At 37.3% G+C, this 14,860-nt stretch overlaps 1 protein-coding gene across 2 annotated transcripts in view; it reads left to right on the top strand.

The window, feature by feature from the left end:
* LOC131063791 (peptidyl-prolyl cis-trans isomerase FKBP16-1, chloroplastic) overlaps positions 1–14,860 on the top strand; it is a 108,766-nt gene that overhangs the window by 25,239 nt on the left and 68,667 nt on the right. For both annotated transcript variants that reach the window (XM_057997722.2, XM_057997721.2), the window contains exons 2-3: positions 11,972–12,181; positions 12,435–12,469. In XM_057997722.2, coding sequence (XP_057853705.2) covers positions 11,972–12,181; positions 12,435–12,469 — 245 coding nt within the window. The remainder of the gene's footprint in view (positions 1–11,971; positions 12,182–12,434; positions 12,470–14,860) is intronic.

Here is a 14,860-nt window from a genome sequence, read left to right on the forward strand (position 1 = left end):
AATTTTAGTTTAGAATTTATTTTAAGTTTATCATCCTTGTAGATTTGTGGTGGCACAACACCTAAACCTTAAAAGCTTGCCAATCTGCATTCTGTTCTAGCCCTATAGCACTTCTAGTTGTGAGCACAATTGGAGTGTTTTTGAGCCATTCACACAAAAGGGCAACAAATTGACTCAAAAACAATTGAATGACCTTGTGTTTGTGCAATACAACCTTTGATATCATGAAAAGAAGGTATGGGGGTAGGATACATGTCATGCACTTGACCTTAATAACATTGATCCATGTTTAGATTGGGTTGCTAAGCTTGAGGGTGTCAATCCACTATTTATTAGTGATGAGATTGCTTATTTGGAGAGGGATGAAGCCAAATGGCAAGCAAATGTGGCAGCATATGAGGCTTTAGAAGGTGAGATTGATGAGTCATCAAGGGTGGGTTCATCACATACATAGCTTCGTCCTATGCTTGAGGTTCTTTTTGAGGATGCCACAACTATTCCATACACTTCCATTAAACCTACACAATGACAATAGATTTTTTTGAGCTTTAGCTGTAGAAGAAATTTATGATTTGTAATTTTTGTTGATATTGAAACTAGCAGTATATGTATTGAAATTTTGAACTCATTTTTTGGTCTATGAAGTGTATTGAATATTAATTTTGATTTAAATACGAAGGAAATCAATAATATGGTTTATAAATTCAGCAATATGCATGCTTTTAAAGCGTATTTTTTAATGTTTGATAAATTTGTCGAGTTTTTCCCAGGGTTTCAATTTTTTTGAGTTAGTTGATTGATTGCCAAATCTGAGCGATGAGCACACAGTTATACCGAGAGGGTGGGTGGGGGTGCAGGTGGGGTGGTGAATCGGTATAATAATATTCCTTTTAACCTTTTAAAAACTTATTCAATTCAATTATGCTTTAATTCTAAATTAGCACATATGTGAAAACAATGAGCAACAACAACTACTTTTACACGGAAACCCTTGCGGGAGAAAACCATGGCAAAAATACTACTAGTATAAAATTGCTTGTTACAAATTTTAGAGGCACCAACCTGTTGTGACCATTTCACACATCGCCCCATTGCAAATGGGGACCCCCTTTTTTCGCTCGCTTTTCGCTTCGCTTTTAGGATTTTGTTAGTCAGTCAGTTGTCTGGATTTAGGGTTAAGCCTTAGGGTTTTAATTAACGTCTTTTCAAGCCAGAGTCCAGTCAGTTTCGAGAGTTTTTGAGCTTCTTTCGTAGGATGCAAACTTTGAATGCAATGATTTCGCCAAATTGGTCTATTTTCAATTGGAATTTTGAGTGCATAGCTTAAATTTGTCTAAGTGTTGATGATGAAATGTGAATTTTTGTCCAATTGACTAATTTTGACCAAATTTTGACTTTTTTGATTTTTGATCCCGGGCATTGAGAATGGTTTGTTTTCGCCTCGTGAATTGATTAAACTTGTAAAATCATGTTATTTTGGCCTATAGGAACAAAATCGCTCCTGTCCCTCAATGAAGGACGGGAGCTCGTTTTCAAATATCTTACTATTCCTGCAGAGTCAAGATGAATTTCGAATTGTAAGTGATGGCGAAAGGCGAGATCTTTCCATTGAATATAAATTGAAGATTTTCATGAACACAGAAATGCCTCCAAGAGCAAAATCGCTCCTGTCCCTCAGTGAAGGACCGGAGCTACAAATCAAATTTTGCCTTGTCCTTGCAGGATTTTGACGACTTGACAATTCGAAGAGGTCCAAGGGGAGATGTTTTATCAGATGAATATAATTTGAAGTGCAAATATGAAGGAAAATGACCCAGAATGCTAAAATCGCTCCTGTCCCTCAGGAAGGGACTAGGGCGAAGTACATTATAGCTCCTGTCCCTCTCCAAGGGACAAGAGCGATATTCTTCATAGGACAAAATTCAGGCAAGATCAAGACAACTTTGTGTTTGATGGCAAGGAAGACGATGAAATGAACTCATTGAAGATAAATTGAAGATTTTGAAACGTCAGCAAGGACCCAAAATGCCTAGTTCGCTCCTGTCCCTCAGGAAGGGACCAGAGCGATTTTTGTTATGCATGATTTTCTTGTCCAGTTTCAATCGATCCCAAGGCATGGATGAATGGAAGGGCGCATTACGAACCCGTTGAATATAACTTTGAAGGTGATAAAGTGAAATGAAGACCACAAGAGCTAGAATCGCTCCTGTCCCTCTCCAAGGGACCAGGGCGATATGATGGTAATATTGCTTCTTATTCAAGTTTAAAACCGTTCCTCCAAGATCAAGACCTTCCAAGATGAGGAACAAGGGGGCAAGGACGTTTCAAGGCATTTTCAATCAAGCACAAGTTACCAAGGTCATCACATTGAAGGAATTTGCACTCTAAGACCCAGTTCGCTCCTGTCCCTCAGGAAGGGACCAGAGCGATATTTCCATAAAGGCATGAATTTCAAAAAACAAGCAAGTGTCAAGCTACCAAGAGAATCGAAGGGATGTCATTTCACGCATTGAAGATAATTGCAAGTTGAAGAAAACAAGAACAAGCTCACAATGTTGAACTTCGCTCCTGTCCCTCAGGAAGGGACCAGAGCGATATTGGGTATATTGATCAATTTATGCAAAAATGACGTTAAGACAAGGCTTCACAAGGTCATACAAGGTTCAAGGCGTCTTTTGAAGGTGATATATTAAAGTTTGGAATGTCCAAATGTTGTCAAACAAGCTAAAAAGCTCATATCGCTCCTGTCCTTTGGACAAGGACCAAAGCGATTTCATCAAAAACACTCAAACTCCTTCAAAGTCAAGGCAAGGAGAGAATGGACAAGGTAAAAGACGCTATTTGGAAGGCAATGAACGAAGAACGAAGGTTAGATGTTTACGAATTTAAGCCAGGACATGGAGATCGCTCCTGTCCCTCTCCAAGGGACTAGGGCAATGTTAGGCAAAACACATGATATTCTTTGAAAATCACGTTAAGACAAAGACGCACAAGGTTTTAAATGGCATTTGGAAGATGATACAAAGAAAGGATCGTATCAAAATGGAGAATTTCAAGCGAAAACCTTAGGATCGCTCCTGTCCCTCTCCAAGGGACAAGGGCGATGATACATCCAAAGCCACTTATGCGCACGTGCAAGGCGATCTAACTTGAAGGACCCGACAAAATGGGTGATTTGAACGTGGAAATGAAGAAGTTGAACGTGGAAGTTACAAGAAATCATGACAAAAATGGTGAATCGCTCCTGTCCCTCTCCAAGGGACCAGGGCGATGAGGTACGTCTACTCCATTTTCAAAATTTGGCGCTCAAATGAACATTTTAAATTTACCTTAAATGCTAAGATCGATGAGTTTTGAAAATCCTATTAAATTAGCATTTAAAAAATTGCGTTTGGCATTTATTAATTATTTTGCCTTGTTTAAAAATCGAAATTTATTAATTAAAAATCAAAGGCATTTAATAATTAATTAATTATTCAAAAAATAATAAAAAATCGAATGGAGCGCTTTGACATGGAGGTCGGCCTTTATCATCTAATTAAAATCGTTTAAAAATTGATTTATATCACCAAGTCGGCCTTAATGAATGGAGAGGTGCAAGCGCTATATATGGAGGGTGAAATTGTCATTTTCACATAATCATTTTGCTTATCTTACATGCGATATTGAGGAAGACAAAGAAAGTGTGAAGTGTGTTTGAAGAAGTGCGAATTTCCATTCAATCCAAAGGTGGCGCTAATACTTCCAAGGTGGTGCGATATTTGAAGATCTTCATTAGAGCGAATTTGCCAAGACTTGAGGGTCACGCCAAAGGCGAACTTGAAAGATCACGTTGAAGACAAAGGTGGCGAAATTGATTTCTTGAGGAGATAACGTTGAAGATCATTTATACCTCGATTTTGCCTAGGCAATTTTATTCTTTTTGCATTCTAGAGTTAGCTCTCTATTGAGGTATGGCGATTTGATTTTTATTGCTTTATTTGTTGATCGTCATATTTTGAATTTTGAATTTTGAATTTTCTTAGCTCAATCGTTATTTTTAGGAAATGATAACTCTAGAGACTTATCATAAGGTTTCCTAAAAATTTATCTCTCTAATCTACGTTATTCATTGCAAAATCTATTCTCATAATGAAATGTTGTGTAGGTATGGCGACCCCAAAGGCGGGAGCATCCACCAGTCGCTCAGCTCTCATGAAAGAAGATCAGAAGACCGAAGAAGTGGAGACCAAGATCGTGTCGAAGTGGAACAACATTGGAGATACCAACTTGGGGAACTTCAGCACGAAGAAGTTTCGAGAGGTCCCTTACATTGGCAAGCCATCACCTGTCGCCCGGAGAATAATCGAGAGTGGTATCATTAAGGCGGCCGGTTTTCCTCCAGCTGTTCAGTGCCACGAGTTGATGATCGAGTGTGCTCGTCACTATGATCCACAGTCCAGGACGATTGTGTCCAAAGAGGGAAACACTTTGGCGTACCTTTCAGAGGAAGCTATAAGTGAAGCTTTCCATCTTCCAGAGCACAGGGATATGATATACAAGAGCATAGAAGGAGCCAGATCAATGTACGAAGATGATCCAGATGCTTGTCTAAGCATTATCAATAAGAACTGGCTACTCAAAAGCCGTCCCCGTCTGAGCAAGGTCCCGAACACACCGCACAGGATTGATTTCCAAGAGGAGTACAGAGATTTAATTACCATGCTCAACCGAGTTACAGGAGCCCCTCATGCCTTCTATTTTGAGAAGTGGATGTTTTACTTCATCCAGGTGATTGTTCAAGGGAAAGGTACGATACATTGGGCTAGGATGATTAGCCATTGCTTGGACGTACAGTTGAGGAGACTCAAGGCTACTAAGTCCTTCCACATGAGTTCATATGTCATCTATGCCTTGATCAGGAGTGTTGAATATGCAGGACTACCTCACAGAGGAGTGATTGGAAGAGGACCCGGCGAGGTCAGAGCTTGTGATTCCTATGCCTACTTGCATCATCCGCCAGGGAGTAACTATAAGTTGGTTAATGATACTTTCACGATGAACATCACAAGGACGTTGCAAGGTGGAATTCACAACAGGTTATCTCAGGATGCCCAGGAATTCATAAAGAGGTACGGTGCTTGGTTCATTCAATTTCCCAAGTTCACTTATATTAGAGTGCATGGATGTCCTTTACCTCCATACATGTTGCCGAGATATCCGACAGACAGAATTGTGTTACTTGAAGTAACAAGACAGTTGGCAGCATATGTGAAGGCATTCAGACATAGACATCAGAATGGAGTTCCAGTACCTATCATTTTGGGTAATTCAGTTGAGGTATGTCCTAATGCTTTAGCTATGGATGACGTAGAGAAGGAGTTAGCCTTGTATTCTTTTTCATCTTTTGCTTTGAGAGAAAGCTTTGATCCACATGGACATTTAGAGGAGACAGTCGGCAGGAAGTTTAGACATGAGTATCAGGTTGAAGATTTTATGATGAATCTCTTAGATGATCTTGAAGTGAAACGAAAAATGCATTCTAGATTGCCTTTGGATTTCATCAGGAAATGCAGGATATACAGAGTGGCCGACCAAGCTCAGGACAGTGGCAGACATATCCAGTCTTCCTATGATCGAGAAAGCAAAACAATGAGGTTAGATTGGAATGAGCCCGAGGTCGTGGATTTAGATACTTTGATGGCACCAGTCTTGTCTTGTACTCGCAGATGGGTTGACATTCAACATCAGAAGTTGAGAGAACAAGGCATAACCATGACTTTCACTTTGGAAGAGAAACCTGCCGAAGGTGGAGCTAGTGTGAGTGAAGGCAATCCTAATCCTAGGAATTCAGGTGAAGGTAACCTTCGATGTGCCAGTGAGGGCAATCTCCATTCAAGAGGTTCGAAGAGGAAAGAGAGACCTGGAAAGAGAGAGTCTTCCAAGAAGAAACAAGAGGCTAACAGAGATCGATCATCCGGTACTTCTTCTAGACCTGAGAAGAGAACAATTCAAGTTGAAGAATCCATGGAGTCAATGGTACAGAACGATAGGCAGGAGGAAGGACAGGCACAGCATGGTTCACCAGATGGATCTCTCCAAGACTATGAGTTAGAAGAAGATAATGAAATGACATCTCCTCCCAGACAAGAAGAAATAGTGCATAAAGAGATTCAAGTTCAAGAAACCAGATCGATTATCCCAGATTGGTTGAAGGAAAGATTAACCAAGGTGATCGTAGTAGAGGACGAGGATAATGCGATTGATTTAGAGAGCCTTGTTGGACGCTCACATGAAGTAACAGAAAAGAAGAAGGCTACCAAGATGTCCAAGATGATTCGAGATGAGACCGGATCCAGAAAACTGCAGATAGCTGCACCGGCAGCAGACAAATATGAAGGTGAGATCCTAGCAGAGGAATATGATATACAGACTTTTGAGTTAGGACCATCCACAGCAGAGCAGACTTTAGATGATGCTACCGACTCATTTGAGGCATTGAAAGACAAGCTTAGAGAAGAAATGGAGAAGAATAGAAAGCTTGAGAGAGAGGTCGGTGCATGGAGGACATATTTCAGTCACATCAATGAACCTTTGGGACGTCAGGATCCAGTTAGATCACCAGTGCAAGCATTGCCGCTTCAATCAATCAATGAAGCAGAAAGATTCAGGAACATGGTCCAACGTACAAGTAATTGGATGGATAGATCTCATACAGTGGCTGTAGAGTTTGTAACAAGGATGATGAAGATTATTCATCAAGCTATCCAGGTTCTTGAGATGATCCACAATTTGATGATAACAGTAGCTGCATTTGCCCATACCAAGGACGTTATCATTCCTGTCTTGAAAGTTATTAGACACACATCAAGGAAGATTTTAGCGCAGGAGAAGATCTTGGATGGAGAACCTCACAGTTTGTTTCATTGGTCAACCTTACTCCATATGAAGAATGTTTTCTTCGAAGACATCAGTACTAGATGTGGCCAAGTTGAGGAGGTGATCAATCCGATCCAGGACAGAGTATTTGAGGTACTTCGTACCATTCTTGACAGAAGGATCGAGGTCGAGACAGATGTGGATATGCAGGAATTTGAGGATAGAATCAAGATCATCTTTTGCAAGGACGCAGATGTTACAGATGAGCATTATGATCAGATGTTTTCCACCATGCTCCTGATTGACAGAACGAAGGAACTTGAACCTTCATGGGACGCAACTCTTCTAGATGCATTCGATCAGGTCATCCACTTAGAAGAGAGTATGAAGAATCTTCCCGAGATTCCAATCACAGAAATCGAAGGAATCGTGACAAAATTCATTGCATATGCTAAGAAAGAGAATTGGAAAGGGAATAAGATTCTAGATGAAAGGTTGTTACAGATGACATGACATCTTATTTCTCATTGGTTGATACCTCCTAGGTTTTTGTGCCAAATTTAATATTTGGCTATGTATTTAATATTGTTCAGTAAAAAGGAGGTCATTTGTAACAAACCCTAATTAGGGTTTAGGTGTCATGATCTTGTCCGTTGATTTACTTTCAATATGGACCTTTCATTGTAATCGGGGATGCTATTTATACCCCCATTTTTCATTTCATTGGATAATAGTGTAATAGAGGAATAGAGTAATAGTCAATAGTTGATGTAAGAGAGATTAGAGTTAGAAGCAATTTTATTTTGTAGCAAGATTGAGTTTTGAAGAGAGGAATTCAAGCAATTGTTGTACATGATGATTTGGAAATCAATGAAATATTGAAGTTATGGTGTTTTGTTGCAAATTTCTTGAGTTATCTTCATGGTTGTTTGATTTACTTGAATTGTGCTCAATCAAAGTAGCTTGTTAGTTTGAAGGACATTGTGTGAGACTTGATCTTTGGTAGGATTCGTAATCCAAACCACTAGCTTCTTGCTGATTGTAGGAACGCCTTGCGTGGTCAACTGGAGAATACTTTGAATTCCTTAATCTTCAATCATTATTGCATCTTGGGTATGTACCTTCGTGGTAGTGTCCTTGATCTTTGATGCATTGAATATCATTTTATTACCTTAGAAGATCGCACTAATTTCAATTGAGTTGTTATCTTATGGCAAAATTGAAGTTGGTTGAATCTTGCCAAAGTCTTGTCCATACTAAGTCATCCTTAGGGTTAGATTAGATTAGACCTCTTTCAAACCCTACTCTTTTTTTTTTGTTATTTTTTGAAAAGTTTCTTAAGTTTAGTAAAATCTTGAGCTTTCGGAATACGTAAGGCCCCTTGGGGGAAACAGCAAATCACATCATACCGCTGGAAGCTTGTCCACACGTAGAGACCCTACTAAAAGAACCTTGGAGTCTACCTAACTGATCCTTTATGCGTATCTTCAGCAGTTAGAGACTATTTTCTCAAGAGAGGATAAGATGCCTATTGGTATTTTATTCTGTGTATGATGGTGTACAAAATACACGTCAACACAACCCTCATTCACTTCATGAGCACCAACTCACTAGAGGCACCAACCCCTCATTCAAAATGTTGTCACAAGACTTTCAACTCTCTTCTTCGATCTGCAATAATTCCTTCTTTAATTCTGCAACAAATTGATCATAAATCTGCCAAGAATATGATCACAAACTCCTCATGTAAATCTGCTATATACTTCTTAGATTCTTCTCATCAAATCTGCAATTTATCTTCTCATTAATGCCCTTGGTGTATATGCTTGATTGTCTTTGCAACACACAACACACACTCTTCTCCTCCATTTCCAATATATATATATATATATCTTCAAGTGCTTCTCACGGAATATGACTTTTATGAAGAGACACAATGTTTCTCAAAAGTTATGCCTTCCTCAAGGGAGCCATCTTTTGCAAACAAATGCATTTATTAAAAATCAACCTTTAACTAGAAATTGGCTTTCAAAACAACTTGTTTATTAGTAAATACTTCATAAAACAGATCATACTCTTTCATGAAATCACACCACTTGATAATAGATCGCACCTTTTAATCTCTAATCATTGCTTGCTTTGGATGATTGGTCAGCATGCCATCTTAATGTTTATAAACATATTAATTATTTTAATGAATCACTACTTGTCAAATCGGCCAGCATAATAATTATATTTGTTCTTTGATAAATTGGTTATTAAATTGCTTATGTCATTGCTTCTAAGAGTTTATAATGAAGTCACTTCTAAGAGTTTAGTTGGTCATATTGTGAAGTGTTTGCTTTTGTTCAAAACAGATCACCACCTTATGATAACTTGATCATGGTTTGCAGATTCATATTGTTTTGTCTTTCATTTGTATCATGATTGCTTTCGTATGTTAATGACATCAATGGCAAACTTTTCAACATTGAGTTTTCAAACTATGGTATGGATGGTGACAAGGCTCCTCCACATGATTTTCTTGTAGTTAGTGGGAGTGGCATTGTGGTTTCTTGTGGTTCAAATGAAAATGAAGCAAATGATAACTTACATCTAGATGCTTTTGATGGAGAGGAGGATACAATTTTTTGATTACATTTGCTATTTTCAAGTTCTGTAACAATTTGACATATAGATATATGAATGAATTATGAAATGTATTTTCAATTCAATTATTTAACTTGTTTTTAGTATCAAGTATCAAATATATTTTAAATTTTGTAAGTCACCAACATTTATATTTTATATATTCATATATATATATATATATTGGAGCATTTTTGAGTCATTCACACAAAAAGAGCAACAAATTGACTCAGAAGCACTTGAATGACCTTGTGTTTGTGCAATATAACCTTTGATATCATGAAAAGAAGGTATGGAGGTAGGATACACATCATGCACTTGACCTTGATGACATTGATCCATGTTTAGATTGGGTTGCTGAGCCTAAGGGTGTAAATCCACTATTTACTACTAGTGAGATTGCTGATTTGGAGAGGAATGAAGCCAGATGGGAAGCAAACATGGCAGCATATGAGGCTTTAGAAGGTGAGATTGATGAGTCATCAGGGGTGGGTTCACCACATACATAGCTTGGTCCTACACTTGAGGCTCTTGTTGAGAATACCACATCTATACCATCCATATCCATGACACCTACACAATGGCAATATATTTTTTTGAGCTTTAGTTGTAGATGAAATTTATGATTCGTAATTTTTGTTGATATTGAAACTAGAAGTTTATATGTATTGAAATTTTGAACTCATTTTTTGGTCTATTAAATGTATTGAATTTTAATTTTGATCTAAATCTAAAGGAAATCAATAATATGGTTTATAAATTCAGCAATATGCATGTTTTTAAAGTGTATTTTTTAAAGTTAATGTATTTCTTAATGTTTGATAAATTTGCCTAATTTTTCCCAAGTTTTGAATTTTTAGTTAGTCAATTAATTGCCGAGTTTGAGTTTTTAAACTATGGTATAGATGATGACAAGGCTCCTACACATGATGTTTATGTACCTAGTGGGGGTGGCATTGTGGTTTCTTTCTTGTCAATTTCCTTTCAAATAAACCAGCCCAAAAGGGACCCTAGTGAACTCAAAAGCTATATTCTGGAACATCATCACCACCATAAAGATGCTATTGCTAATCTCCTTCCAAAGGTAGCAACCTAAAAGGGGCCTCAAAGAGAAGAAAACCACCATAACATAAAATAATAAGAGACTTTCCTAAAGTAATTGAAGTCAAAGTTGACCAAGAAGAAAATGACTTTTCTACCATGCCTAATCCATATAAACAAACAGCCTAACAATAACATGCTCAACATTACTGATGCCTCCTTATATTACAACCAAACCTCTTTCTAAATACCTTGATGAGAAAGTATGACTTTTGATCCCTCCCAAATCAATTGCATACTAAAATTCTAAGCATACAAAAGTCTTCCATTTAACCAGGTACTGGAAATAGGTCTTCTTTCTTGTCCAAAATCCTAATTTTTTGTGAGAAACTTTGGTTTGACATTCCTTAAAGGATTCTTAAGTCTTGGTTCATTATCTTTTGGTCTAGTACAAGTTATGGACAACAATGTGGTCTCTAACACTGTTGATAGAGTTAAAGACCCTAGTTGCTTGAGGGTTTGACAAAAGCAATGCATTATTTGATCATGGTTGGATGGGAAACCTATGAGATGTTTTGTGTTGGGCTTGAACAACCCAAGATCCCCACTTTACATGTTGTTTTCATTGTTGAATGCCTATTAGGCCACTGTATCAATGTTTCCATGTTGAACTAGGGTGCATTTAGCCATTGTTTGAAATGAACAATTGTGTGAAAGGTGTCAAATCAGTCAAGTGTGTTTAGGAGAAGTTCTTGCTCTGCATCAAGTTGAAAAAAAATATTTGCTGTATTGGCATACCTAAAACCTGAATTTGAAGTTGTTCTTGTACCCATACCGGCAACTTAGAGTGCAGGTTTATTCTGGGCTGTTTTTCTAATATGCATATTATGCTTTGGCATGAAAACAACACACTTTTTCGTAAGGGGTATTGCATTTGATTCAAAGATGTGAACAATTCTAGTTTTTATTGTTTTTGCCTTTTGTAAAAAGCTTCCCGTTTTTATTAATATATAGTAAAGCACAAATCTTCATACAAACAAAAATTGGGTGGTGCAAAGTTTTTCCAAGTAGCTACTAGGAAAAGGCAACTCTCTTGCGAATTGACAAAATACTACTAATTGCACGTGGAGGAGACTGATAAAGTCTACATAATAATTTCACACATGGCATTAAACATCACAATTCTATGAAAATGGAAAATTTAAGACAAAACAAATATGACCATCCTTCTGTAGGAAGGAGTTAGGATGAACACATGGCAGCATGCAGGGGAAGTGCTTCAAAAAGGCAGGTCCTATGTGTTATTTATTATAATGTCATTTTAGCTGTTTGTTTATATTATTATTTATATTGCTGAACATTTCAAAGCAATATTGAGTTTATCCAGATGGATACTTGTTTATATTATCTTTCACAAAGTTTCATGCTTATTCTGTGTATCCAGGCATACAAATAAAAAAATGACTGGGAGGTTGCATGTTCATATGAAGATCAGTGGCAGTTATAGCTCAGATTCAATCAATTTAAAGCACAATGCCAAAATAGCAAGACGACAAATGTTACTAGCAACTACAGGAATCACCACTGCTTTTTCTGTAGTTGATTTTTCAATAGCTGGACCATATCCCTCTATGGAGGAACCTATCATTCCTCGGTAAGAACATCAAATGGTTGAGTTTTGGAAGATTAACATTACTAGATCATTTTATCAAATTTCTCCATGGATTGCATAAACTGTTCTAAAATTTTGTGCTATAAGTTCTATGTCAGACCAAATAGCATAACTTAATGTTGCTATAGGTGATACAATTACACATCTTAAAAGAATCGCTTAGTAGCATGTAATCCTAATGCTTGTTGGATATATTTACTAACTAAATGGAAACCGTCTTGTTTCATTGATGCAGTTATTACAAGACAGCAAGTGGAGTCAAAATTGAAGGTATGTGTATTATTTTACATACCCAGCATTTACTTTGGAGCCTATTTTGTTTTAGTCTTGTAGATTAGTATGGAATTACTTGTTAGGTGAAATGCTTTAAGATCTTGCTCAAATACATTGACTACATTTTTTCTCTTGTTTGAAATATGAATGCACTCAAAACAATATACGGTTCTGGTAGTCTATACTGCACATTGTTTTTATAACATTTATGATTGAATCCTTATCAAACTTCTTGATGTGATAGTAGGAGAGAAAAATAGGGGGATGTGAAGTTAGGAGTGCTATGATGAAATATAAATCTTGGTGTGATAGTGGGAGAGAAAATTAGGGGGATGTGATGATAGGAGTGCTATGATGAAATATGAATAATAGCTAGAGTCAAACAAATGATAGTCTTTTGAGCACAGATGTGATTTACAAGAGAAAATGATCCTATTCTCGATTTAAATGAAATCATTTCTTTGCAATGACAATCTGTTTGGTCTAGTTGTTTGACCAAATATAGTAGGGCAGACTTCAAGTTTTTTGTATGCTTAGAATTTTAGTATGCAATTGATTTGGGAGGGATCAAAAGCCAGACTTTCTCTCATCAAGGTATTTAGAAAGAGGTTTGGTTGTAATATAAGGAGGCATCAGTAATGTTGAGCATGTTACTGTTAGGCTGTTTGTTTATATGGATTAGGTATGGTAGAAAAAGGAAGGTCTCTTATCATTTTATGCTATGGTGGTTTTCTTCTCTTTGAGGCCCCTTTTGGGTTGCTAACTTTGGAAGGAGATTAGCAATAGCATCTTATGGTGGGGATGATGTTTTAGAATATAGCTTTTGAGCTCACTAGGGTTCCTTTTGCGCTGGTTTCTTTGAAAGGAAATTGACAGTTGCATTTTTATCTTAGGGTTGGTGCTCCAGTGTATAGCTTTCAAACTTACACGAAATATTGGTTGATTATTGTGTGAGAAGATATATAGTTCATTTTACAATTGGCCACTTTTGGGATTAAAGAAGAGTGCTGATGAGCTGGGTGCATATTATTGTTTTTGATTATTCTCGGGACAATTACTGAGCCCCCATCTATGCAAATCTCAGAAACGTATTGGGATGCTGTCTTTTATAAAGAAATTAGCAATTGCATTTCTATCACGGGGTTGGTGCTGCAAGGGTATAGCTTTCAAGCTTATACAACATATTGATATGATTCATGTGTAGGAAGATATGGTCCATTTTACAATTGGCCGCTTTCAGATTGGAGAAGAGTTTTGATGAGTTATTGTTTCTGACCATTCTCAGGACTATTACTGAATCCACTTTTGCACAAAGCTCAATAATGCATTGCGAGGGGGCAATCTAAATACCTTTACTAGCAGCAAGAAGCGTTGTCATATTATTAGTTTTATGACCAACATGTTGCTTACAGAAAACCTAGTGTTGGCCTTTGTGTCTGCATATGATTCCTCCGATACCTGCTAGGATTGTATATTGTTTTACTTCCATCAAAATTTGGACTTAATTTATACCTGACCACTTTAGGTAGGGTCCATTTTCCTAGGGCTTGGATGGTGAATCATGGAAATGTGCATTTGCAATGGGGATAGCTCAGTTGTGGGTCCTGTACAAGTTTGTCATGTTTGTTGACAAGAATTTGGTGGTTAAATTTTGGGTGTAAGTTAGTGTCGTTATTTTGATTTGAATCATCATAGTGGGGTAGAGTGTCTCATAGAGCTTATGTATGTTTTTCAGATATTTTTATATTTGCCACCTCCAAATATTCCACATGACAAATCCTATTGACATTTTGTACATAAGATCCAATACTGGCATATAGTAGAGTTTCATGTCCACCTTTTTAGACATTTAAAAATCAATGTTCATTTTGGGGTTTAGCAAAGGAATGGTTTAGCCACTTCATGCCACGACAATGAAGTGTAGGCACATTCTAGGAAGAGCTGATATACAAATTTAGTATCTTGTCAGCTATTCAAATATTTATTTGAGGCTATCCATCCTTTCTTTTGCAGACTCTCCTTGGTTATGACTCTATATAATGGGATGATGTTGAAATGATCTATCTTTGAGAATACCTGTTGTGACCTTTTTCCACACATCGCCCCATTGCAAATGGGGACCCCCTAGTTGTTTTCTTTTGCTTTTTAGGGTTTTTGAGTCACCAATTTTTGCTAGTCTAGAGTTAGAGGTTTTCAAGTCCTTAGGTCCATTGGACCAATCATGATCAAATGGGCATTTTTGACATCATAGAAGTGCTAAGGCAAGCAAAGGACAAAAAATGCAACTACTTGAGGTCAATTCTGACAACTTCCTATTTTTGTGGAAATTTGCTTTCTGCTTTTTGCTTTTTCCTTTTTCATTTTGGCACTTTGGGACCAATTAGGGAA

Source organism: Cryptomeria japonica, chromosome 1, assembly GCF_030272615.1.
Source record: "Cryptomeria japonica chromosome 1, Sugi_1.0, whole genome shotgun sequence".
NCBI lineage: Eukaryota > Viridiplantae > Streptophyta > Pinopsida > Cupressales > Cupressaceae > Cryptomeria > Cryptomeria japonica.